The sequence below is a fragment of the Acartia tonsa genome, chromosome 2, assembly GCF_053477335.1.
Source record: "Acartia tonsa isolate MP-2025a chromosome 2, ASM5347733v1, whole genome shotgun sequence".
In the NCBI taxonomy this organism is placed as follows: domain Eukaryota; kingdom Metazoa; phylum Arthropoda; class Copepoda; order Calanoida; family Acartiidae; genus Acartia; species Acartia tonsa.
This window is the reverse complement of record NC_137261.1, coordinates 59,289,102-59,314,281: the sequence shown is the minus strand read 5'-3', so window position 1 is coordinate 59,314,281 and position 25,180 is coordinate 59,289,102. Positions and strand designations below refer to the sequence as shown.

At 31.4% G+C, this 25,180-nt stretch overlaps 3 protein-coding genes across 3 annotated transcripts in view; all 3 read left to right on the top strand.

Moving 5' to 3' along the window:
- Positions 1–1,401: 1,401 nt before the first annotated feature.
- On the top strand, positions 1,402–8,305 carry LOC145312241 (transmembrane protein 126). The gene is made up of 7 exons (XM_080151468.1): positions 1,402–3,814; positions 4,026–4,149; positions 4,603–4,732; positions 5,003–5,061; positions 6,318–6,383; positions 6,662–6,771; positions 7,817–8,305. Exons 1-7 carry the CDS (start codon positions 3,736–3,738, stop codon positions 7,918–7,920), a joined length of 672 nt encoding a protein of 223 aa, XP_080007594.1. The 5' UTR covers positions 1,402–3,735; the 3' UTR covers positions 7,921–8,305.
- A 537-nt stretch (positions 8,306–8,842) lies between these two features.
- Ho (Heme oxygenase) lies at positions 8,843–17,612 on the top strand. Its single transcript, XM_080151466.1, has 7 exons — positions 8,843–8,975; positions 9,245–9,334; positions 9,770–9,881; positions 10,312–10,405; positions 10,822–10,962; positions 11,524–11,597; positions 16,465–17,612. Exons 1-7 carry the CDS (start codon positions 8,846–8,848, stop codon positions 16,610–16,612), a joined length of 789 nt encoding a protein of 262 aa, XP_080007592.1. The 5' UTR covers positions 8,843–8,845; the 3' UTR covers positions 16,613–17,612.
- The window catches only part of LOC145312233 (uncharacterized), a 20,658-nt gene continuing 13,084 nt past the window's right edge, over positions 17,607–25,180 (top strand). Inside the window, exons 1-11 of the mRNA XM_080151456.1 lie at positions 17,607–17,705; positions 18,056–18,139; positions 18,361–18,479; positions 18,900–18,997; positions 19,478–19,565; positions 20,813–20,947; positions 21,325–21,434; positions 21,960–22,058; positions 22,493–22,605; positions 22,830–22,908; positions 23,237–23,359. Of these exons, the coding sequence (XP_080007582.1) occupies positions 17,639–17,705; positions 18,056–18,139; positions 18,361–18,479; positions 18,900–18,997; positions 19,478–19,565; positions 20,813–20,947; positions 21,325–21,434; positions 21,960–22,058; positions 22,493–22,605; positions 22,830–22,908; positions 23,237–23,359 (1,115 nt within the window). The 5' untranslated portion in view covers positions 17,607–17,638. The remainder of the gene's footprint in view (positions 17,706–18,055; positions 18,140–18,360; positions 18,480–18,899; positions 18,998–19,477; positions 19,566–20,812; positions 20,948–21,324; positions 21,435–21,959; positions 22,059–22,492; positions 22,606–22,829; positions 22,909–23,236; positions 23,360–25,180) is intronic.

Below are 25,180 nucleotides of genomic sequence, written 5' to 3'. Positions count from 1 at the left end.
ATTAAAATAAATTCAAAAAGTAGATTTCGAGTTTCATTTACCTATGTATGTTTTATTGGTACTAGGTAGCACTAAATGTGTAAGTTTAAAAATTAAAAAGGGGTGTATATTCTGCATGGGATACCCTGCTAAAGGATGGGGGGGGGGGGGGGGAAGTTGGAGGTGGAAAAAAATGAAAAAATAAAGAATACCTACTTATTTTTTCATATACTTCAGGGAAAAAAAATAGAAAAATATGTGGGATTGGTAAAGAAATGAATATTTTACCTAGGTAAGGAGTTTTAAAAGTAATTTTTTCATTTTTTCTCCCTCGTTGGGGGAAAATACAGGGCGGGGGGAATGAATCTTGTGCAGAATATACACCCCTGAAATTAAGATAAATTTTATTATTCATTCATAATGCAGCTTTAATATAATACTAACATTATTTTGTTATTTGTTCTTTACAGTGCTTTAAGTAAGATCTAATTTTAATTGTTTTTGTTATAGTGTAATCTTAAATATAATGATCTTTATACATTTTTAATTCTCTACAAGCATTAGTTAGTGCTTATATGATAGTAAAATTATTGTAAAATATATGTATTACAAGTTCAGAATAATACTTTGGTTTTTAAAAATTCAAATTTCAAGTAGGTAAGAATTTTTCAGATTTGATAGGTAGTTAATAAAAAAAGTAATTTGAACTTAATGCATTGATTTTGTTTTAAAACTAACATTCCTTATCTACGCATTGTGTTACTAAAAAGATAAAATAAGAAAATTTTTAATAATATCATATCCTTTATGTATACTAAATTTTTAAAATAAATGGGTAGTTCCATTGAAGGATTTAATCAAAATTTATCATTTAATTTATAATTTTTTAATATATAAGAGGTGTTCAAATTAATACAAAAATGAATGTTAATCCAGGGAGGGAGGGGACATTGGGCCATTTAATACACTGGTCCCCAGAGCTTTATAATAACTTTGGAAGTTTTTTTTGAATTTTGGTTGGTTCAGTAAGTTGAGAGTCCAAACGTTTCAAAACTCATTGTAATCTACAGAAGGGTAATTTTAGATATATTTTTGGGGTTGTACATCAATTTATCGGTCTTTGTCTTATCCCTTTAGATCTATTGTAAATTGCCTTTCATGGAACTATCCATTTTCAAAAATCCGCAAATGTAAATCATAAAAACGACCCAAGGCTCAACACCAAATATTTTTTTTATTATAATGTTAATCAAGTACTTAAACAAATTATAATACAGGTTTTTATTTATTAGCATTGAGAATGAGATATAATTTAAACAAAAATGTTTTTTTTTTCAAATGTTTTTAAAGTTTCTTAATTACCTAGGTATACTTCAACAACTTAGAAATTATTTATTTTCTACCTTTCTTATAGTTTGGAGGGGTATTATTGTTTACTTTTCGTAATCAGTGCTAAAATTCATTCGGGAAATAAATTCAGCAGTGCTCAAAAAACCTCCTCCTAATTTTTAATATTAACACACGGATTGCGGAAACTAAACAATTTAACCCCTCACGTTTAGATTTAAATAAAAGTATTTTTTTTAATACTTAGCAAATGCAATTTTAATATTTCTTGCCAAATATTCATATTTCTTCTTTTATGCCAAAGTTATTTTAGTTTATTTTTTTACAATAAAATTATTATCCAGTTTGTATCATGACAACCATTCCATTATTTTTAGGCAATTAGTTTCTAGAAAAATGTTTAAATTCAAGACAAATAGCATGATTTTTTTTAAAAAAATGTACCTACCATATTTATCCCCTAGACAAAGTACTAAACAAATTTTAAATCGAGTTTGAAATACTAGAGAATGTTTTTTGTAACAACTTTACAGCATAAAAAGTCCTACAAATCATCTGGAAAAATCAAGACTTAGGTAGCGCGCGGCTAGAGAAATTCCTTGACGCTAAAAACAATGTGCAACTAAAAGCCGTGTACATAATCGTTTAGTGACTGCTAAAATATCGTAAAAAGCACATTCCCCTGTATTTCAAATTTTAGTGGCACAGCTACTCTATAATTTACTTTATCTGTACGTTCGTCAGTAAATCCGTAGTACTAAAGTGAAAAAGTTCTTTTCTCATCTGCTATTTAAGATAGTCGGCTGATTTTTTTTTATGTAAAGACTCGCTACACCAATGAGCATCCAGTATGTAATTAACTCTGTCCGTCGATCTGTTTTGCAGAAAAAAATTAATGTAGAATAAAAAAATACGTAAGAAAAGTTCCGTGAATTTTTTTCTCCAATAAATTATTTTTTATATTAATAAATTCTCCTTTTTCGTATTCCCATTTATGATTTTTTGTGCTTCGCTACTTATGAATGTTGTCATCCCTTTTAAATAAATACTAGAGTAGCATACAAGCACTGTAAATTTGATTGTCAGGCTTTAGACACACTATTATTAACCTCCTATTATTGTAAATCTACCCACCAAAAATTTTAATTATTTAAAATTAGGTTTTACTAATTTGTTTCTATTTATTGGTTAGGGTGTCTCGTTTTTACAATTCTTCAAATATTTGAAAAATACGAGGTTAAACCCTGTTTTGTTAGCCCCGAGGGGACAAACCTTGACAATTTCAAACCTGTTTTTTTTGTTGTTAAGCATTACATATAAAATATTTAAATCTAGCTTAATAATATTATCTAAAAAAACGGGACACCCTAATACGATTTATTCTTAAATATTTATTAAAAACAAAAATTTTTAACATTGATATAACAACAAACATATAATTTTCAAAACCCTTTTTCTAAGTTTTGTATTTTGAATAAAAAAGGAAGAATTTTGACTTTTACTGAATTAAAAACATAGATACTTATATATTCAAAATATAGATATGTATAGTTTTAATCATAAAATAATGTCTTATAGTTTAAAGTAATTCATAAGGTAAAAATTTAGAATTGTTAGTAATTACGTCACCAAAACTCAAATTTTATACTTTATATCTTTAAATAAGGTTTGAAAAATATTTTTTTTCTTAATAAAGACAATTTCATTTGAAGGCCTATTTACAGATTTAACAACTAAATTTCTGAATTTTGATATGTATTAATTTCTCTTGGCCTTTACTTTTAAATCCTAAGTTAACAAATTCTTGTGATTATTGTATTGTCTCATGTATGTGTTAGTTAAGTTTTTTATCAAAAAATCTGAAATAATAAATAGAGACATGGATAGTTTGTCTTAAAGCTATTGTAGAGCAGAGCTGCCAAAGATTTAAAGTTTCAACTCAATTTGTAAAATCTTGCTAGTATGGCTTTGAAACCGATTAATATCCTCTGGATTAGAACAGATTCCCATCTATACTGAAAAATCATGTATAGCTTCTTATTACAGCCAATTTTCCAAGTATAATAAAATAAAAATGACAAAATGAAATACCAGTTTTAGTTATCCTGGGCCTTCGGCTCGTCGGGGCTAACAGAAATAGTTATAATATTTAAATTTTTCATCTTGATATCCACAGAAAGCTGTCTATAATACGATGCAATAAATTACTATAAGTATGTTAAAGTTGTATTTTTTCAAAAATATAGGACTGCCGCTTTGTGAAAACTAATCTTAAATTATTTGGCTGTTCTTGCTCTATCTATGATCTTAATTCTAAGATAACTATCTATGTCCATATCCTAAATTACAAAACAGTTAAAAAGAAAAGGAGTTGCTTAGTTTCAGATAAATATATAATATAGCACAATAATGGTTCTGTTTGGAAAGTTTAGACCTGATGATCCCAAGACTGAAGGCATGTTCAATACTGCCAGAATAAGTGCTTTAGGTAAAGATTATACACCAGCCTAAAATCTGTACACTTTTAACCCAATAGTATGACCGGTTTGTTCTTCCACTGATTTTCTATTGGCTGAATTAAGAAGTGTGTCTTTGGATTATCTCTATTCTATCCAAGTTTTATATCTGTATATGAAAGGACATTAGTCATTTATTTTTTATAAGAAAAGTTTGTGTAGACTAATCTTATTTTTATTTAGAATTACTGAATGAAATCTTTTCGGTTTGGGAGCCGTCTCATCAAACTTGGCTGCTCAATAATTCTGGAAAAGTAGCTGCCACAGTCGCCATGATACCTGCGGTTTATTTCACTTTCAGATTCAGGTACTATATAGAAAGACAAGCCTTTACGCCCCTAGAGTCCTTTAGCGGCCTGTTAGATGGGGTGGGAGAAAGCCTCTCTCTTTCAATTTTAGTTTTAAAAATAAAAAGTGTCAACAACTTTTCAATTTGCCATTTTGGTGGTGGTACCCTCTCCAAAAATAGTTACAAACCCACCCAGGAACCATGAGAAGCTATATTATATAAGACAACCATTTCGGTTCTGCGGTTAGAGAGATCCTAAGGTGCAGACAGGCACATAGAGATCCTATTACTTTATTATAAGGATGTCTGATTGATTAATGAATTATCGGATAACACTTTGTTTTTATGTTTGAAATTAAATAAGAATTCTTGAGGCGACTGCTAGGCCAAATGAAGATACCCTCCCTCATTACCTATTCATTTTACTTTCGAATAAAAAATAAATTAACTTTAACTTCATCTTTTATTTAGGAGATTATTTGGTTTACATATAAATGCTAAAGCCAGAGATATGATTTACTACCTTCCAGTTGCTCCACTGTGCGGTACCTTTGCTTATGCCCTTCATAAAGCTCAAGTTAGGGATGATATTGTTTTACAGGTGAGTTGATGGATAGATAATACCTAGTGATTTTTATCAGGGAGGGAGGGTACATTGGGCTGATTATTACACTAGTCACCAAAGTTTTATGATAACTTTTCCGTATTGGGGGCTTTTATTAAATTTTCCTGGTTCCTTAATTTGAATGTTAAACGTTTCAACCACTAATTAATATCAATAGAAATGCCAATTTTGTGTAAAGCAAGCTAAATTGACTTCCAATGTTCCCCTGTCAATTTTTACGTATATCATATATCCATTATTATTAAGGAAACTGAATGTAGTGTTTGTGTGGATGTAAGATCAGCAGCTATTCAAACTACTGCAGGAATAAACATTTATTTGAAATGAAATTTTCCTAAATATTTTTTCTCAAGTCGAAAATGATTAGGTATTATAAAGACAAATGTACTACCTATTAATCCAAATATTTTTTTTACAACATTAAAAAAATCTTCAGTTCTTATCTTTAGAAATACATATCCCATTCCGATTTCAATTCCATGTGTTTGTGGCGCCTCCTGGCGGCAAATTTTAAATGTTTTTTTTTGTATTTTTGGTGATTTCTCTAGGGAGTTATGAAATAAAACCTTCCCAGGACATATGAGAAGCTACACTCTAGAGCAGAACCATATCGGTTCAGTGGTTAGAGAAATCCTTCGGTACAGACAAACACACAGAGATAGATATTATCCTGTTACTTTAATATAAGGATCATAGAATAAGGAGGAATAGAAATGAAAACCTCAAATATTTTAGGGAATATTGAAGAAAAGTTGCACTTGCGCAATAAAAACATAATATGAAACTTTAATGGTACACGTGTCAAGTTGGGACAAAACTGAAATAATATCTTTTTAATGAAAATATATCGAAAAGTATTAGATTTTTCCTCCAACTTTATGTCTCAACTGCATAGAAATTAAATTTATGTTTATCTAATATTGTTTACATTTCACCACTGTCAATGTACTTTATGACGCAACTTGCGTAATCACTCGATTACGAAATGTATACGTAACTTGCGTATAACTCAACAATTAATAAAATAATTTATGATAATAATTGAAATTAAAATATTTAAAAATATATAATTGGATATGAACATCTTTTACTCTCAGACCTTGAAAGAATTAAAAATCAGATGCTAAGGATTTTTTGTAAACAAATTCATGCGCAACCCTAATACAAATGCCTTGATCATTATTTCTTAACCAAATATTTTTAAAGTCATTTTTTTTACTAAATTCATGTTGAAATGAATTTTTGTTTAAAGTTTTGCTCATACTATAAGGTTTTAGTCCATTGTGAATAGGACAAATATGGCTGGACGATTGGCTGTATGGCTTTTAGTATACTATTAAAAAAGGCATTTATTTTTCATATCATTTCTCGATAATATCTGAAATCATGTGATATTACTACAAGCCTTGTAGCCATTTAGGGTTTTCAAAAGTTCCAATTTTATTTCATGCTAGCCAGGCAGAATCTTCTACCTTGATTCTATTCTATACTTTATCTTCTTTGATAAGGATACTAATCTAATTTTTTTTATGGTTAAGATAATCGTTTATGACGTCACAGGTATTATAATTCCCACAGGAATGACCTACTTTGCTACTTTAATATATGCCCGCAATAATAATATCAGGTAATAGATTTAATATACATGGATATTTTAATATGATTTTAGAGTTACTAACGTACAAAATGTAAACAACGAAAAACGCTTAGGAAAATAGATTTATTATTACTTGGATCTTACACCAGATCATCATGTACTCTAATAAAGTAAAACTTGTAGCGATCCACCCCCTTTACCCTTCCTACTTGATGAACGAAATGACCAGTAAACAAACAAATTTCCCCCCGTAAATATATCCACATATATCTTATATAATATCCATTTATATTATATACTTATTTCAGAATGTATCCGAACAATTTCAAAGCCTTCAAAGTTTTAACGCAGGGTGTATTTGCCAAGATCTACGCACCGCTGATTGCTTTAACTGTCATTCAACTTGGTTGTTCTGCATGTAAGTAGAAATTTCAGTATCAGAGCCACTTTATAAGTAGGGTATGTCCGTATGTACGTCAATTACCTAAAAATAGAATTTGGGCATAATTGATGTATTACACACATACAATTTGACAAAAAAACATCCACTATATTTCTGCTAGTTGTAGAAATGACAACGTCTCGATAACATTTTAAAATATATTTTCCAGTAGTGCTTCGAAACCGATTAATATCCGCTGGATTAGAACCGTTTCTTATTCATACTGAAAAAATCATATATGTATAGCATCGTATTACAGACATTTTTTTCACGAACATTAAAATAATCTTATAATTTTTCATTTTGATATCCGCGGAGAGCTGTGTATAATACGTTGCGATGAACTATTATATTTACTAAGTATATTTGCGATAACTTTTATTTCATAGATTCTTCCAATTTTAACATTTACAAAACAGCCTGCTTCATTGCATCAAGATCCATGACAGATCTATATAGGAAATAAATATCTATATATATGAGCTCAAGTTTTCCAAGCGTAAATGTTAAAACTCATGGTGCTTCAATAATCAGTAATAAACTCTCATTGACCAGAACGATAAGACTCATTATTTTACTGTATGAAGAATAAATATTTTTTTTATTTCATGTTGCTATTTGAATTATATTGAAGTATTAAATTTCTATCCATAAAACAGAAAATTTAAATTTATGATATGGTAAATAAAAGAAAACTTAGTTTTAAAATAATTTGATACTAGCGATATTAATGTGGTCAGATATTGAACTAAAATTTAACAGTTAACTAAACATTTTAACCCTTTCAGGACGATAATTTGAAATAAAGAATATTAAGATCCTAAGATAGTTTAAAGAAAGAAATCGTCAGGGAGAAGATAATGGAAGAATAGGGTTAATAGTCAGAATTCAGATAACCAAAAGAAAGTTAATAAAACATTTAATAAACCTAGCCAATAGCGAGATAATTATATCGAGCCGAACTCTAGTATTTATATATCATCCTTGAAAATCACAAAACTATTTAATGTGTTCTTTTCAGATCTTGTGCAACAATTATACTCAGACAGAGATACAGTAATGGGAGAATTAGAGGCTAGATATGATTATGAACAACAGCTGTTGAATCAGAAAAATTTGAGATAATTTTCTTTTTTTGTAGATTTTTTTTATTTTCTTTATATACAGTAAACAAAAGCTTAGTTACCTACATTTTAAGACATTTTAGCAACTTTAATCATGTAATATATTGCTAATACGTTACATGATTAAATCAGGGCTCGGCAGCCGCGCGTCATCCGCCTGAAAGCCTGAGTCGTGGCTGAAGCGCGGCTGCCGACCCCTGCATTAAATAATGAAGTTGTTAAATAATAGTTTTTTTTGTTAATGTTAAGTTTAATTTAAGTCTTGAAACGGCTGTGATAAAATTAATGTAATTTTATATAAATTCTGTATTTGCTATGTGAAGTATTCTCGCTGTGTTCATTGTTTATATGCGAGATATTTCATTAGACCTACAAATAATAACACTGCTATTAAAATTGTTTTTTAAGAGTTACTAGAGACTATTCACGATTTTCTTTTTGATTAGGCTTGTTCGATTTATAATCATAACAAAAGTGCAAAATCTCAAGGATCTAAAGGGATAAACCAATGGACTATTAATAGATGTACATCCCAAATGATAATGCACAAAATTATCCCTTTCGTAGATTACAATTTGTGCTTGGACACTCCACATAATGCAGCTACCAATCACAATTCATAAAAAAATTCTCCAAAGTTGTTAAGCCAACAACTAAGTAAACATTATTATAAAAACTATAATACTGTTGGGACTAGTGTAATAAACATTCCAATGTAAAACTGAAATTATTCAATTTCAAAAGTTGTTATTTAAATAGCTTGTGCATTATTTTTATTTCTTGCATACCATGAATATTATAAGAAAAAATTTAAGGGATCTTTGGTAAACCTGAAAAAACATTTTTGATATCAGTGCAATAGATTCTTTACATTTTTACAAACCAAAAAAATTGGAAGATTTTCTTGCATTTCAGACAAAAACAAAATGGCGGAAGAAAAGAAATTATTTAGTCAAGAAATGCGGGAGATCACGCGAAGTATTCACAATAAAAGTGATACAATGGTGAATGCAAAGCTGGGCATCACCATGAGCGATGACTCTGTTTGGGCTGAAGGTTAGTAGTTGGTTACATTTATTTGGAGGGTGGGGAAATTGGGCTGTTTATTCCAATAGTTTTATAATAACAGTTATTTATTCCATGGCTTAACAACTTTGGGGACTTTTATTGCATGATAATTGGTTTTTTTTATTAAGTTGAGTGTCAAAATGTATTTTTCAATATAAAAAAAGGGTAATTTTGTGTATCATCATTGGAGATATGTACATCAATCAGTAGATTCTTAGGCTATCAAATATATTTAACTCTAGGTATTTTATTAATAGGTTTGTTAGTGTTTTACGAGATATTTAAATTTTTGGAAGAAGCATTAGAACGACACAAAGACTCTCTAATTGGTGATCTACTTATACCAGGTTATTTATATTTACTTATTTTAGTTTTATATCTATCAGAATTTCAGAATGAATTTTCATATAGTGTAAGTTGAAAATAAGAGGAGGCAGTTTCACATGCAAACCCCTGCATGAAGCCGAAATCCTGCGGGCTCCATATGACCTAACCTAACCTGCTCTAAAGTAATAAACAAGCAATTGAAATATTACCCTCAATTTAAATTTATTTTAAAAGCTAAGGGGTGCGGTTCTCAGCCATGCTAAAAATTGTATGTCATTACAGACAATTTTCCTCGATTAAAAATATAGTTCATAAATTTAATATCAGTTTTGTTTGCCTGGGCCTTCGGCCTCTCGTGGTTAATAAAACTGGTTTTAATCTTATAATTGTACATTCTATATCCGCGGAAAGCGGTTTATAATACGATGAAAGAAATAACTATTCTTTCTATGTAGGAATGGAAAGAACAATGGCATTTGAACAAGACTTGTCACATTACCTTGGAAAACAATGGAAAACAGATTATGTTATCAGACCTGAAGTTCAAAATTATTTGCAGCATTTAAGGTTTCATTTAAATATTATGATAATGTAAATGGATTTATTATTACTTGGATCTTACACCAGATTTTCATGTTCTCTATTAATGTAAAACACTAGCCCATCCCCTCCCCTCCTACTGGATTAACGAACTGACCAATAAATGAGTTCCATGTTATCAAACTAAATTGACGACAACTTTTCTCCTGTTCTAATATCCATGTATATTTTACATCCATTGTAATAAAGCAATATTAAAAATCATCTTAGAATTCACGATTCAGTGATTGTTACACAAAAAGAAAATCTATTTGCTAAATTGTTCTTATGACATCTATGCTTTTTATACATTGCTACTTAGCAACATAATTGTCTTTGTTTATTTGTATTGTATAGGTACTAGGTATTGTTCTACTGAAGAAATCAAGAAAACCCTAAAATATTTATTTTATTTTAGAAACTTAGAAGATAAGGAACCATACCTGTTAGTTGCCTATGTTTATCATTTGTACATGGGTCTCTTCTCTGGTGGCCAAGTTTTAAGAGCAAAGGTATGTATTATGCATATCTTATCAATAAGTAGCGAAGCTACTCTACAATTCATTATGTCCGTCCATTTGTAAAATATAAAAGGCTGCAATTATAATAGACATATATTTTTTTTGTGGGAATATTCTTAACTATTGAGCATTTTACTAGCTACATAACTCAGTTTGTCCACCGTCAATGAACAAAAATGAGAAAAAATATCCAGATTCTTGGCTAGCAAATTCACCATATTATTTTTGTAAAAATCTTCCAAAATAGAATTAAAAATCTCGGAAAAATTAAATCTTCTGTTAATTCATAACTAATTCAATAAAGCTATTTTCAGTGTCAGAGTTATTTAAAATGCTATATTATTTTGTTTTATCATCAGTGACAACTTCCAGTTCTCAAGTTGTAACTACATCATATATTTGTTAAGAAAATGATATCCCTGAGTGCCCTGAGTTCAGTGGGGAACAGTGTCACAGAATATGAGAAGGTGTCTATTGGCTCATTGAAGAAACAGCTTAAAGGAGCCATCAATCAGTTTGCAGACAATATTGATTCTCAATTGAGACAGGTTAGATTTTGTATTTTTTTGTGGGGGGGGGGGGGGGGGGAGAGGGAGGGTCAGAAACTATATCCAAAAAACAAGTTCTAGTTAAGGTCTTCAAATGCGTGATTGTCTTGGGACCAGACAGAAAGAGAGATTTGTTAAACCAACTTTCTTGACGTAAAGTAAAGCTAGGCCTCACCTCGTGGTATTAGAAGCTTGATTCTGAAACATACATCATCCATTAGACAGTGGTTACACATCATTATTAGCAGCAAAAGTTAATAACATCACATCCTTCAATCTTCTTATTAAAATCATTAATCTTCTCATTATGTTGGAGGTCGTCTTCGTTAATACAATAATCTTCTCTTTAGTTGTCAAATATCTTGAAATGGTTTCTATCAGTCTTCTTCTCTCTCATCTAAAATTAGGGAGAAGTTAGATTGGCGTGATTCTTAACCGATCCATGTATGTATATTCTTTCATTTCAACGTTATGCTTTGTTCCTTAATCATTGTCTTTTAATTCAACGTTAATAAAATGCTATTATGAAGTCAAATTATAACTTTTAATGTTTATTTTTAGGAAATATTGGAGGAAGGTATAAATGTATTTAAGTTGAACAACACCATTATTGCCAGTGTCAAAGGAGTCGACCAGTAAGTATTTATTTGTAATGTGTCTATAATTGTCTTGAATGTGAAGGGTCTTAGTTTAGGAACTTATGCACTGTTTCATAACTAATAACTGTTTTTACTGTAATTGTGTCAAGTACTTATAAGGGGAATGAATTGGTTTATAATCAGGTGCAGTCATGCATTACTAGGACTCCTAGACAAATGTAAGGCAATGAAAGTATAAAATTTCTGTATTTTATTCATAAAGAGAAATTGTACCAATAAAACCAATAAGTGTCTTGCTCAGACCTTTAATAGGAAGGCATCAAATTTGAAGTTTTATTCAATAAAAACCAGGGAAAGAGGGAGACATATTGGGCTGAAAATGTCAAAAATATTCCCAAATATGTAAAAATTAACATAAGATCTATCAGTTGTTGGCATACAAACTTTTGTGACTTCTAATCACTGTGGGGTACAATTGAATCAAGACAAAAGTAAGTGCCGAGCCCTGGGACCTATGTAGGGTGAAAATAGACATAAATCCTTGATGATTCCAGGTGGAGACAAAATATTTTAGCGGGGTCTTTTGGTTTTTTTTCAATTTAAAGTTCTGAAAAAAATTGAAAAAAAATATGAAAATCTTTAATAAAAAACAAACAAAAAATAATTTTCAATATTTTTTTTTACTGAAAGATACAAACAACTTATATAAATACTATAAGCTTTAAAAAAATCACAATTTTCAAATTTAGACTTTCAATATAAAGATTTGTAGAAAAAACCTAACAACAAATTCTAACATATTTCTGATCAACATAGCAATAAAACGTCTTTTGCAAAATCTTTATCATCAAAAATAAATAGCACTTACTAAAGACTTTTTTTCATTTAAACTTATACTTTTCACATTAATTAACTTTAAAGATTGATTTTTTTCTAAAAGAAAGGTTGCGTGATTTTTTTATTCATAATTAATTGCCTAATTTTGAGATTCAGATAAAAAAATTTACTACTTTATATTACTGGATAATCTTATAGCAGCGGCTACGCCTCTAGAGGCATATGAGGCCCTTGGGTTGGGGGGGAAGTCGAACCCCCCGTACAATTACAGTTTTTTTTGATGAATAAGTCAAAAACATTTATTTTGGAGAGTTAATTCTCTTGGGATAGTGATGGTACCCTTTCCTAAAATAGTTATAAACCTTACCAGGACATATCATATGAAAAGCTACCATGTAAAGGAGAACCATAGTTCACAAAGACTCACATAGAACGTGTTACTTTATTATAAAGATACATACAGGGTGGGGCAAATAAGACCGGACAAACTTTAAACGGCCATAGCGCAAAAACTACTTGACCAATCAGGACGTTTGACCACACTATTAAAAGCTTAGGTAATTACTTTTTAGCACAAAAAAATTTTGGACGAAGATAGACGTGTACACCGAGCTGGCCGCGCATATGTTCAACAAGGCAGATTCCAAATGCGCCGGTGGTTAATGCGCAAAATCACATAACGTAGGGTCCGATAGGGAAGGAGTTGGAATCTTGACCCCAAATTTTGTGGGTGTCTTAGGCTCATTGAGACACACATTTTGCCGTGTTTAAATCCATTTTAGCTCAATCCTAGCCGAAATGAGATCGATTTTTCAAGATTTTGAGCCTTAAGAAATCACAAACAGTAGGGCCCGACAGGGAAGGAGTTGGAAATTTGACCCAAAAATTTTTGTGTGTCTTAAGCTCATCGAGACACGCATTTTGAGTACTTAAAGTCCACTGTAGCTAAATCCTAGCCCAAAAGAGAGCAAAAACATGGATTTTGTCAATTTGGCGGTTACTCATGTTCCTGAGGAAATGTGGCCTCCCAGCAGCCCGATCTTAATTCAATGGACTTTGGGCCTAGGGCTACTTTAAAGCATACACCAATAGACGTGCTCATACCACAAAGACCTCCCTCATTGCCACTATCAAGGAGAACTACGCCAGCTTGGAAAGGTACATTTTGACCTGGACCTGCCGGCGGTTGAGGAGGCCGGTAGAGGCGGTGATTGAGGCTGGCGGCGATTTTGTTGAATTATCTACTAGTCATATACCTATTTTGCTTACCAGTTTTTAAAATTCAATAAAATCTTTAAAATTGATGATTTTATGTTTATTTGTTTAGAAGTTAGAATTTGTCCAGTCTTATTTGCCCCACCCTGTATATACACAGAAACTCTACAATCAGAGTATGTGTTTATCCGTCTGTATAAAAACAATACAGAACATATTTATTTTGCTATAGCGGCTACGCCCTTAGAGGCCTTTAGGGGCACTTAAGAGGTGAAGAAGGGGTTGAATTCAACAACTATATTTTTATTTTAGGCTTAAAAAGAAAAAGTTTTTTTTGTGTGTTGTGGTCCTTTTTTAAGGGGCGATTTCTCTTCTCTTTCTCAAAAGAAGTTATAAACCTTCCAAGGACCAATGAGAAGCTACATAGTTAAGTAACCATATCAGTTCTTAAGCATCAGAAAGATCACAAGATGGACAAACAGACATCAATCTATTTTGTATCATAAATAGTGCTTTAAAGCAGGGAGAGAAATATCATCTGGAAAAAAAAAGTTTTCCTATCGTTTAAAAGTTATATCCCTGTATAAAAAAGATAGGATGTCCGTGTGTTTTTTCTGTCTGTGCCTAAAGTTCTTGCTAACTGCTGGACCAATTTGGTTCTTCTTTATTGACCTATCTTTTAGACTGATAATAGGATCAACATATTAAGGTGTAGTTTAGTGTCTATTAATCCTTATATAAAAGTAACAGTTTCTGTGTCTGTCTGTTTGTGTGTGTGTGTGTGTGAGGGTGTCTGTCGGTACCGAAGATTCTTTGTAACCGCTTAACTGATATAGTTCTTCTTGGTTCAAGTTTATCATGGACCTGAGAAGTTTTGAGTTTAGAAAAAATTAGTTCCTACCCAACATTTAAAAAAAACTTTTTCTTTTACATACTAAAACTGAAAGTAGGGGAGGGGTCAACTTCCCCCCACTTGTCAAGGGCCCCTATATGCCTCTAGGGGCAAAACCGCTAGTGATAAAATAATTTTTATCTTGAATTATAATTAAATTGTTCTTTTTCCATTTAATAAAATATAATTGTAATTATCAACCTCAAAGAATATCCAGTATTAGGTAATTGGATTTAACAAGGGAAAAAGACAACATCCATAATTAGTGAAGCTCTTAAGTTTAAAAGAATACAAATAAAGAAAATAGCAGGTGTAACATACAGATACAAAAATATATTAATCAGAGCGAGATGGGACAATGGGCTGTTTATTAGACTAGTCCCCATAGTTTAATATAGGAATTTGTTATTCGTTGGCTTAACTACTTAGGGTACCTGTTGCGATTTTTGTTTGGTTGGATTATTAAATTAAGTGCCCAACATTTCAACCATTAACTGAAACATACAGAAGGGTTATCCATGTATCATATTTGGGAATGTAAATCAATTTAGCGGTCATTGTCTTATCCCTTTAGATCCCTGAATAGTAATTAACAATGATCAATGGTTCTTTTTTTTCTATGTAGCTTCCTATTGGTTCTTGGAAGGTTTATAACTTATTTTGGGAGGGTACCTCCACCATCCTAGGAGAAATCAACCCCTAAAAAAGGACCCCATTTCACACACAAAAAAAAACTTTTTCTTTTTAAGTCTAAAATAAAAATCTAGTTGTAGAATTCAACCACTTCTTCCCCTCTCAAGTGCCCCTAAAGGCCTCTAGGGGCGTAGCCGCTAGTACCAAATAAATATATTCTGTAATGTTTTTATACAGACAGATGAACAAACAGACATACTCTGATTGTAGAGTTTCTGTGTATATATGTATCTTTATAATGAAGTAACACGTTCTATGTGAGTCTTTGTGCACCAAGGGATCTCACTAACCACTGAACCAATATGGTTCTCCTTTACATGGTAGCTTCTTATGTCCTGGTAAGGTTTATAACTATTTTGGGGAAGGGTACCATCACTATCCCAAGAGAATTAACTCTCCAAAATAAATGTTTTTAACTTTTTCATTAAAAAAAACTGTAATTGTAAGGGGGGTTCGTCTTTCCCCCCCCCCCCCCCCCCCAACCTAAGGGTCCCTATATGCCTCTAGAGGCGTAGCCGCTGCTAGTAGAGTATCCAATGATATAAAGCAGTAAGGTTTTTTATCTGAATCTCAAAATTAGGCAATTAATTATGAATAAAAAAATCACGCAACCTTTCTTTTAGAAAAAATCAATCTTTAAAGTTAATTAATGTGAAAAGTATAAGTTTAAATGAAAAAAAGTCTTTAGTAAGTGCTATTTATTTTTGATGATAAAGATTTTGCAAAAGACGTTTTATTGATATGTTGATCAGAAATATGTTAGAATTTGTTGTTAGGTTTTTTCTACAAATCTTTATATTGAAAGTCTAAATTTGAAAATTGTGATTTTTTTAAAGCTTATAGTATTTATATAAGTTGTTTGTATCTTTTAGTAAAAAAAAAATATTGAAAATTATTTTTTGTTTGTTTTTTATTAAAGATTTTCATTTTTTTTTCAATTTTTTTTCAGAACTTTGAATTGAAAAAAAACCAAAAGACCCCGCTAAAATATTTTGTCTCCACCTGGAATCATCAAGGATTTATGTCTATTTTCACCCTACATAGGTCCCAGGGCTCGGCACTTACTTTTGTCTTGATTCAATTGTAGCCCACAGTGTAATAAATCTTGTTTGGGATTGTACAAACCCTTAGTGTCCAAACTTTTCCACCAATAACTTTTAATCAAAAGAAGATGTATTTTTGGTTGTATTGTAATGTATAGTATTTATCCCCCTTTTCTTATCCCTGAAAATACAAATTCTTTCAAAAAAGGTATTTTATTTTTAGGGTTCTAAAAAGAAAACTATTGAAGCTCCTGTTGGTGATGATACTCTTGTTGTTATTCACAATGTTGACGTGGAACTACTTGAGTGTTGAGTCAGACAGTTCTGTAGTATCAGATGAGAAAGAAAAAGTTATTAATATAGAACTATGATTGGTTAATCCATATCATTATGTAGTCACATTCTAGTCTGTATTATTCAAAATTGTTATGGCTGTTAAAAGGTTGTTTGCTATCGCTCTATGTGTCTATCGAACACTGATTTAATCCTCCCCCTTATTTTGTAATGTAATAAAAATGAGCGTTTTTCTCTTCTCCTTATGCCTAATCCCTGCGAGGGGCCCTAAACTTTTGGTGGTTATGCCTTTGGGGCTACCCTGTACCTTAGTTGCAAATATTTCTGCAACATTGCAAAAATAACAAAATTGCAAAAAATATTGTAACAAACAAAATAAGGTATGGGAGAGTTCTTTGTGCTCGACAAGGCACTTAGAGGGAGACTTCATAAATATCTAAAAGTTACCTAAAAAGCTAGCATTGTATAAAAATTAAAAAATTAAAACTAGCATAAGTAAGCAAAAAATCCGTCCTTTTATTTTTCTTTCAAAATTTACAATTTATTATCAATTAAATGTTTTTTGACCTAAAACTACTTTGTTACTATTTGATTATTATAAAATAGATTCATTAATTTTAAAAATACTACATCTATATTATTCTTTAGTAGACATTTAAACCTTTTAATGAGTATGGGGATTTGTTGTATAACTATACTATTTATTGGAATAATTCATTCAGTTATTTTGTATAAGGGATAGTTCCAAGGGGGGTTATTTACTAGTTTAACTACTTATTAAAATGGCCCTTTAAAATTTTTTATTATGCTGTTCGTTACAAAAAAAATTTCTTGTTACATTTAAAAAAAACTACATTTATAAAAAATTACATGCAAATATGATCTACACCAATGTAGTTGTTAAGATGCACAAAAAATAGTAAAGATTACAAGTTTTTTTTAGATTTTGTCTCATGGAACTACTCTCGTATATAATGTGATATATTTATAAGCTGTATATATTTATCCATTTATATTTATTTATATTGTACTTATATAAAAAGACTTATTTATTGATACTCATATTCTTGCAGAAAATGTTAATGTTTGCATAATGAGAAGTGATGATGGAGAAAATAAGAATTTTGTTCATTTTTATCTACTTTACTCCTACCTCTGTATTAGGACAAGGTATTCTTGTTTAAAAGTAACCGAATATCTGTGTGTCTGTAGCGAAAGATCTTGCTAACCGCAGAATTATTCTTTACATAGTAGCTTCTCATAGGTCCTGAAAAGTTTTATAACTATTATTTTGAGGATATTTTTTAAAGAGTAGCTTTACTTTTAGCTTTTAGTTCAGAGAGTAAGGGTTATTCATAGTCTAGAAAAAATGAAATAAGTATTAAAATTTCTTAGTTTGTGAGTAGACTTAAACTTGTTGAACACTGAAAAGGGGGTAATCCAGAAGGGAATATAAATTGTTAGACGGGCACTGGAAAAGCACTGAAACTTACTTTATAAATTCTTCTTCGTATGTTTAGGTTCTGGTAGTTGTGAGTGTGTGGCTGGAGGATCCTGTAATCAAGTTCCTTATGGTTCTCTTGCTTTGGATATCTCTGTTCTTGGTAAGAGATGTGGTTTATTATTTAAGAATCGGCGGCGGAACCGCCGCTCTCAGCTAAATTTTTAAGTGAAAATTTTTTTTTGCTGTAACTCTTTAGTGGAGTTCCTTTGACTTGTACATAGTTTTGGTTTCTAATAGTTTCCCACCCGCTCTCCCCCATAGAAAAAAATTGTCACAAATTATGTAGAAATGGGATGTTGAAATGAAAACATCTTATTTTAGGTTTATTTCCGCCCTGCCCCAAGCATGGAGATGTTCGTTGTTGTTCTCGCCAAGGATTAGAGGCATTGTATGCTGGCATGTTGAAGGCAGCTATTTCACAACAGCCTGCCAGGGTTCAGGTAATGAATTTGATATTATTTGGATGCTGCACCAGATTTTCATGCACTCGAATAAAGGGACACTTTTTGGCTGAAAAAAAAAAGAAATCCCCAAAACCTCCCCTCCAACTGGAAGAAATGTTGCCAATGTTAGCATCGTAAAATGACGACAATTTTTCTTTGTCATAATATCCACTTCTATTCAGTATATATCTATTGAAAGTTAAAGGACATAAGTTTCTACCTATTTATTCGTTAATCTGTGTATCTGCAAATCTAGGCAAATGATTTATTATTACTTAGATGTTGCATAAGATTTTCTGGCAAATTGATGATCGCATCTGGTTGATACATGATACCTCTCCCATCCAACCCCCTTCATCCCATTAAATGAGTTTCATGTTATTAAATCCATTTCTGTGTATGTTAATATAAATCTAGGTAAAACCTGTGGACGTGCTGACACCCCCCGAGCATGACCACGCTGATGACGAGTGTGGTTGTGTCCCACGAGGCATTTGTGGCCCACAGTTCACTAGGTCTCCATATCAATCATATTATATTTTTTGTGCCTTTTTGAAAAAAAACATACATATGCATATATATGATGCTTTCTTGTAATGAGTGAGGTCCTTTTATACATTATGTATTTTAAAGTTAGATTATTTTTCAACCTGTTTTTAATAAAAAATACACTATTCTAAGACATGACGATATATTTCGAATTTAGTAATCATAATTTTAATTCATTTTGTAGAAGTGAATCAAGCAATATTAGTTTGGCCTTTTTATCCTGTAGTATAATCTTAAGTAATAAATATTTTTTTTCTTTTCATTAAGGTCTTGCTGACTTCTGAACCGATTGAATATTTAGAGAAGCGTCCTATAGCTTTCAGGACAGTTTAGTCTATTTCATTTCCATATATGTTCCAATTTATTGGAATGGTTTTAGGCCATTTTTCTGCCCACTAGTTAAAATGAAATGTTACATAATGAATACCTAATGAATGATATGTTAGACAGACAAATGAGTGTAATGGAGCTTTGGAGCTGTGTTGTCTCCATGATATCAGTCAGAGTAATGTTCTAGTCAGTATTTTTACTCAGGTATTTATAGTTTGGAGCTGTGTTGTCTCCATGATATCAGTCAGAGTAATGTTCTAGTCAGTATTTTTACTCAGGTATTTATAGTTTGGAGCTGTGTTGTCTCCATGATATCAGTCAGAGTAATGTTCTAGTCAGTATTTTTACTCAGGTATTTATAGTTTGGAGCTGTGTTGTCTCCATGATATCAACCAGAGTAATGTTCTAGTCAGTATTTTTACTCAGGTATTTATAGTTTGGAGCTGTGTTGTCTCCATGATATCAGTCAGAGTAATGTTCTAGTCAGTATTTTTACTCAGGTATTTATAGTTTGGAGCTGTGTTGTCTCCATGATATCAGTCAGAGTAATGTTCTAGTCAGTATTTTTACTCAGGTATTTATAGTTTGGAGCTGTGTTGTCTCCATGATATCAGCCAGAGTAATGTTCTAGTCAGTATTTTACTCAGGTATTTATAGTTTGGAGCTTTGCTGTCTCCATGATATCAGCTAGAGTAATGTTCTAGTCAGTATTTTTACTCAGGTATTTAGGGCCCTAGGACAAACGCAAGAGTGATATACGTTGGAGTTGACACTTGACCTATCCTAACCTATTTTAAACCATCTTTTAGGTTCTTTAAATACCTAACCTATATTTGTCCACTCCAACGTTTGTCACTCCTGCCTTTGTTTTAAAACCTCATTTATAAATTTATGATTCTTAATGATCCTTTAGCCTTTTTTATTTCCTATGTTAATGAACACAATAACCCATTTACTCTTTGGGTTTAAATTTTTTTGACAGTGTTTGAACCGACCAATTAAGATTGAATTAAAGTACATAAAGTTTTTAAGTCAAGAACGTTCCTCATAAAACTATGGGAACCAGTATAATTATGAATTCACCTAATATTCTACCTTGGGAATAAAAGGGACTATTCTTATTTGCTTTATGATTTGAAGACAATATTATAGAATTTATAATTAAACTCTTTAACAATTTACGGTTGAATTATCCTAAACTATTTAAAATATACCTAATAAAACTAGCGGTTACGCATCTCTAGGTCTCTAGGGGCACTTGAGGAGGGGTGAGTTAAATCCCAAAACAATTTTTTTTTTAATTTAGATTTTAGAAGTAAAAGAAATTATGGGGTGGGGCGGTCGACCTCCTCCTCCCCAACCCCCTTTTTTATTTTAGTTTCTATTTATTTAGTTATTTAGTTTCTAAACTTGCTCTGTCATAATATCTATGTATATTATATTTAATGTAGGATAATGGGCCATCAACGACACCACCAACCCCTGTATTTCGTCCACAGCCTGTGTTTCATAATGGCCGCCAACAACAAGAACAACAACAACCACAGACAGAAACACAGTTTCATCATTCACAGCTGGATAATGAAGTAAGTCAAATTAGTAAAAATAATCGATATATACCTAGTTACTTAGAAGTTGCACCATATTTTAGCCTACTTTGATAAAATGGTTCTTCTAGCTTGCTAATATAACGATGCCTCTCCCCCTCCACCTCTTTTATCCCATCCCTTCCCCTCCTACTGGATGAACGAACTGACCAATAACTTTATAAGTTAGGTCCATGTTAGCAACCTAAACTGACGACAATTTTCCCCCTGTGATAATATCCACACTACTCAACATCCATTTTTGTAAATATTTAAGAAGTGCGCAATATTTTAGGGGTTGCCATGTTTATCTGCAACACATTGTGAGAAAGTGTATAGGTATGATCCCCTTGCTATTTATATTCTCAATACTTTAGGGGTTGCCATGTTTATCAGCAACACATTGTGAGAAAGTGTACGGATATGATCCACTTGATATTGCTAGATATGGTGTCCTCTCGCCTTGTACTAAACGTGGATATCATAGGTTTGTTCCTTAATGATTTTTCTTCAAAGCAAGCTATCCAATCATATAAAGTAGTAAGAGTTTTGTCTGAAGCTCAAGATATCATTAACTTTTAAACTGATAGGGTTCTTTAGATTAGGTTCTTTAGATTAGGGTAGAACGCTTTACATAGGTTTTGTGATGTTTTAGGCTATTCTACTTTCAGATTTAAATCTTAAAATGGTTTTAAGCTGTTTTTCTAGCCTTCTTAGCTATAGTAGGTCTGTCCTGATTATTAGTCACATAACAATCTTATTATATCAATTTTTATAATTTTGTCTTCTTATTCCTTGGCCTGACAACTTTTGGGACTTTTATTCAATTTTGATTGGTTAGTTCATTAATTTGGGTGACCCAACGTTTCAACCACCAATTGTAATCTAGAGAAGGTGTAATTTTGTGTATTCTCATTGGGGGCGTACACAAATTTATCGTCCAGGTCTTATCCCTTTTAGATCCCAGTATTGATACGCTTCTTATTGGACACAATTATCTTTTATAATGTAGATGTGTAGAGCCGAAGGCCGGTGTACAACTCCCAACAGCTCCACCGCCAATACATTTAACAACAACTACTACTACAACCACTACTACCACAACTTATAGGAATTTAATATTAAAATAAATGGATTAAATTAAACTTTTTGTTCTTTTTAAGTTTTATATGACTCATTTATATTTTTTCATAGGCATATTTTTAAGAAAAACAGAATAGCTTTTCCTCAAAGCGCCTATCAAGTAATGAACCCTTCCCCCTTTTCTATTGTAATCCCTTTCCTAATCCATGCGGGGAGCCCGGCCCTAGATTGACTACATTTGGAGGAAATCCCGTTTAATTTTGTCAGAGATCATTCTTTGTTTTTGAAAAAAAAAAAAGAAAAGGAAATATATTTTTTCACATTTCTTACAGACTTTTCAAGAAATACATAAAAAGTTATTTAGTCAGCTACAAGTTTCACTTAATTAGAGTATGTGATAATCTGGTGCAAGATCCAAGTAACAATAAATCCATTGCTTATTATAATATGCTTTGTAACCAGAACGACAACTACGACACAAAGAACAACAACATCTGCTGCCAGTAATTTATCAGGATTGACAAACTCCCAAAAAATGAGACTAGTACCATGCATCCCGCAGAATTTATGTGCTGGTAAGTCTAATAATAAATGTATAACCCAGACAACTACCTGGCCCAAGTGGTTGAGACAATTTTCGTCTGCTAGCAAACTGCCTTTTGTTATTTTGTAGGCTTTGTTTATTTTTTAAAGACCTAATTCAAAATCGGGACAAGGACTGGGTATGATTAGGCACTCAGCTCTATAGACAAATAGTAATTGAATTATGTTGAGAACTTGAGATATTATTTTTCCCTAGGAACTTTATACAATCCTGGGAATGGTGATCATCTGGCCAGGTTTGGAGTTCTGCCCAGGTGTCATCTTGGAATGGCGAGGTAGGAAGTTTTTTCACGGCACTTCTGAAATTTACAATTTACTAGCGGCTGCGCTCTTAGCAACAAGGATCTATGTATTTAAAAGAGTTAGAAAAGTAGAAAAGTAGCCTTGCATCAAACTTAGATATAAAAAAATTAAATAGCATAAAACCATTCAGGTTCCAGAAAATGGAGAACTAAACTGGTTCAGTAGTTATTGAAATCTTAAGCTGCAGATAAAAAAAAACCTTACCTTACTGTCAAGAGAGTGGATTATTTTTATCATCTGGATTAATAGATAACAATTTCTATAGAACACACATACAAACATCCTATTACTTTAATTCAGGTGTATAATGGAGGTAGAGATGAGTATAGAGGAGAACCAGCCCAGAATTAGACTTCCTTTCTTTACTAAAGAGGTTATGGAGGCTAATTTTGATCTTCCTGTATTTACTGGAGATAAATTCAGGCATAATATACCAATAATTTAGTTGGATATCAAGTTATCTGCATTAACAATGGATATAGGATATAAGTGGATATATTGACAGATGCAAATTGTCGTCATTTTGAAATGCTATCATTGACCTCATTTATTAGTCAGTTCATTCATCTAGTAGAAGGGGAGTGGGTGAATGGGGGGTATCACAGGGAGGAAGGGAGGGGACAATGGATCGAATATTCATATTTTAGGAGTCTCAGACTTTGGGGACTGGCTTAAAGGGAATGTGCATGAATTTTGCAGCTTCTGACTGACTTTGGGGACTAAAATATGAATGACGTCACGAGAAATCATGCAACATGACGGGGCATTCTTATGCTAACTAGCGCAATAATAAAAATGTAAACAATAAACAAACAGACAGAAAATTTTTACTTTAATTGTTTTAAAATCATAATGAAAAAATAATTATGGAATATTTGTTTGCAGTTATGATTATAGAAAGGGGGAGGTCATTTTCTAGTAAATTCCGTAAAGGTGTGTGTGTTATAAGGCCTAAAAATAGTAGTAGAACGATAAGGTGCTCTATATATTTGTATTCCCTATTGGATAGAACAATAGGGAGCACCTTATCGTTCTACTACTATTTTTAGGCCTTATAACACACACACCTTTACGGAATTTACTAGAAAATAACCTCCCCCTTATTGTATTTATTTTTTTAAAATTAATAATTAAATTGCTTTTAGATATCTTTCATTAATCAAATTTAAAATAAATGAGTTATAAAGTAGCTACGCTAATAGAATATATTTTCTGCTGTTGATTATAGCTCAGTGTATGGCATTATTAGAAAGAAATACATACACAAACAAGCGTCTCAATATACACGCACATTTCTGAATAAAAAGAGGACTATCCACGAACAAGAGCACGTGATTCTAAGTACCTTCCAGCATTGATCCTGAGTATTTTCTTTCAGAATATAATAGTTCAATATCAATAATTAATATATTGACAGGAAAATTTATGTTTCACCACTTCAAGTTGAAGAAAAGTAAGAAAATGTCCACCATTTTTCGTTAAAATTCTATCAAACGTTTTGTTGAGTTCGGGGTGTCTTTAATTGTCCATGTTGTCAAATGATAAAAATATAAAAAAGGCAAAAGCACATTTACTATATCTCATATATTTGTATCCTTTTATATATAGTAATACGTTTTTTGTATGTTGATATAGTTCTCCATTTTAGAGGGCATTACTAGTGATGATTTTATACAAATTTTAAAAGCGAAGCTTTTTATAATTTAAGGGTCGGTCTGTCCATTACGGTTAGCTCATTTTGTTAAATTAAACAGATTAGAATTGTTCTATTGATTTAAAAATGTAAACAATAAACAAACAGACAGAAAATTTTTACTTTAATTGTTTTAAAATCATAATGAAAAAATAATTATGGAATATTTGTTTGCAGTTATGATTATAGAAAGGGGGAGGTCATTTTCTAGTAAATTCCGTAAAGGTGTGTGTGTTATAAGGCCTAAAAATAGTAGTAGAACGATAAGGTGCTCTATATATTTGTATTCCCTATTGGATAGAACAATAGGGAGCACCTTATCGTTCTACTACTATTTTTAGGCCTTATAACACACACACCTTTACGGAATTTACTAGAAAATAACCTCCCCCTTATTGTATTTATTTTTTTAAAATTAATAATTAAATTGCTTTTAGATATCTTTCATTAATCAAATTTAAAATAAATGAGTTATAAAGTAGCTACGCTAATAGAATATATTTTCTGCTGTTGATTATAGCTCAGTGTATGGCATTATTAGAAAGAAATAC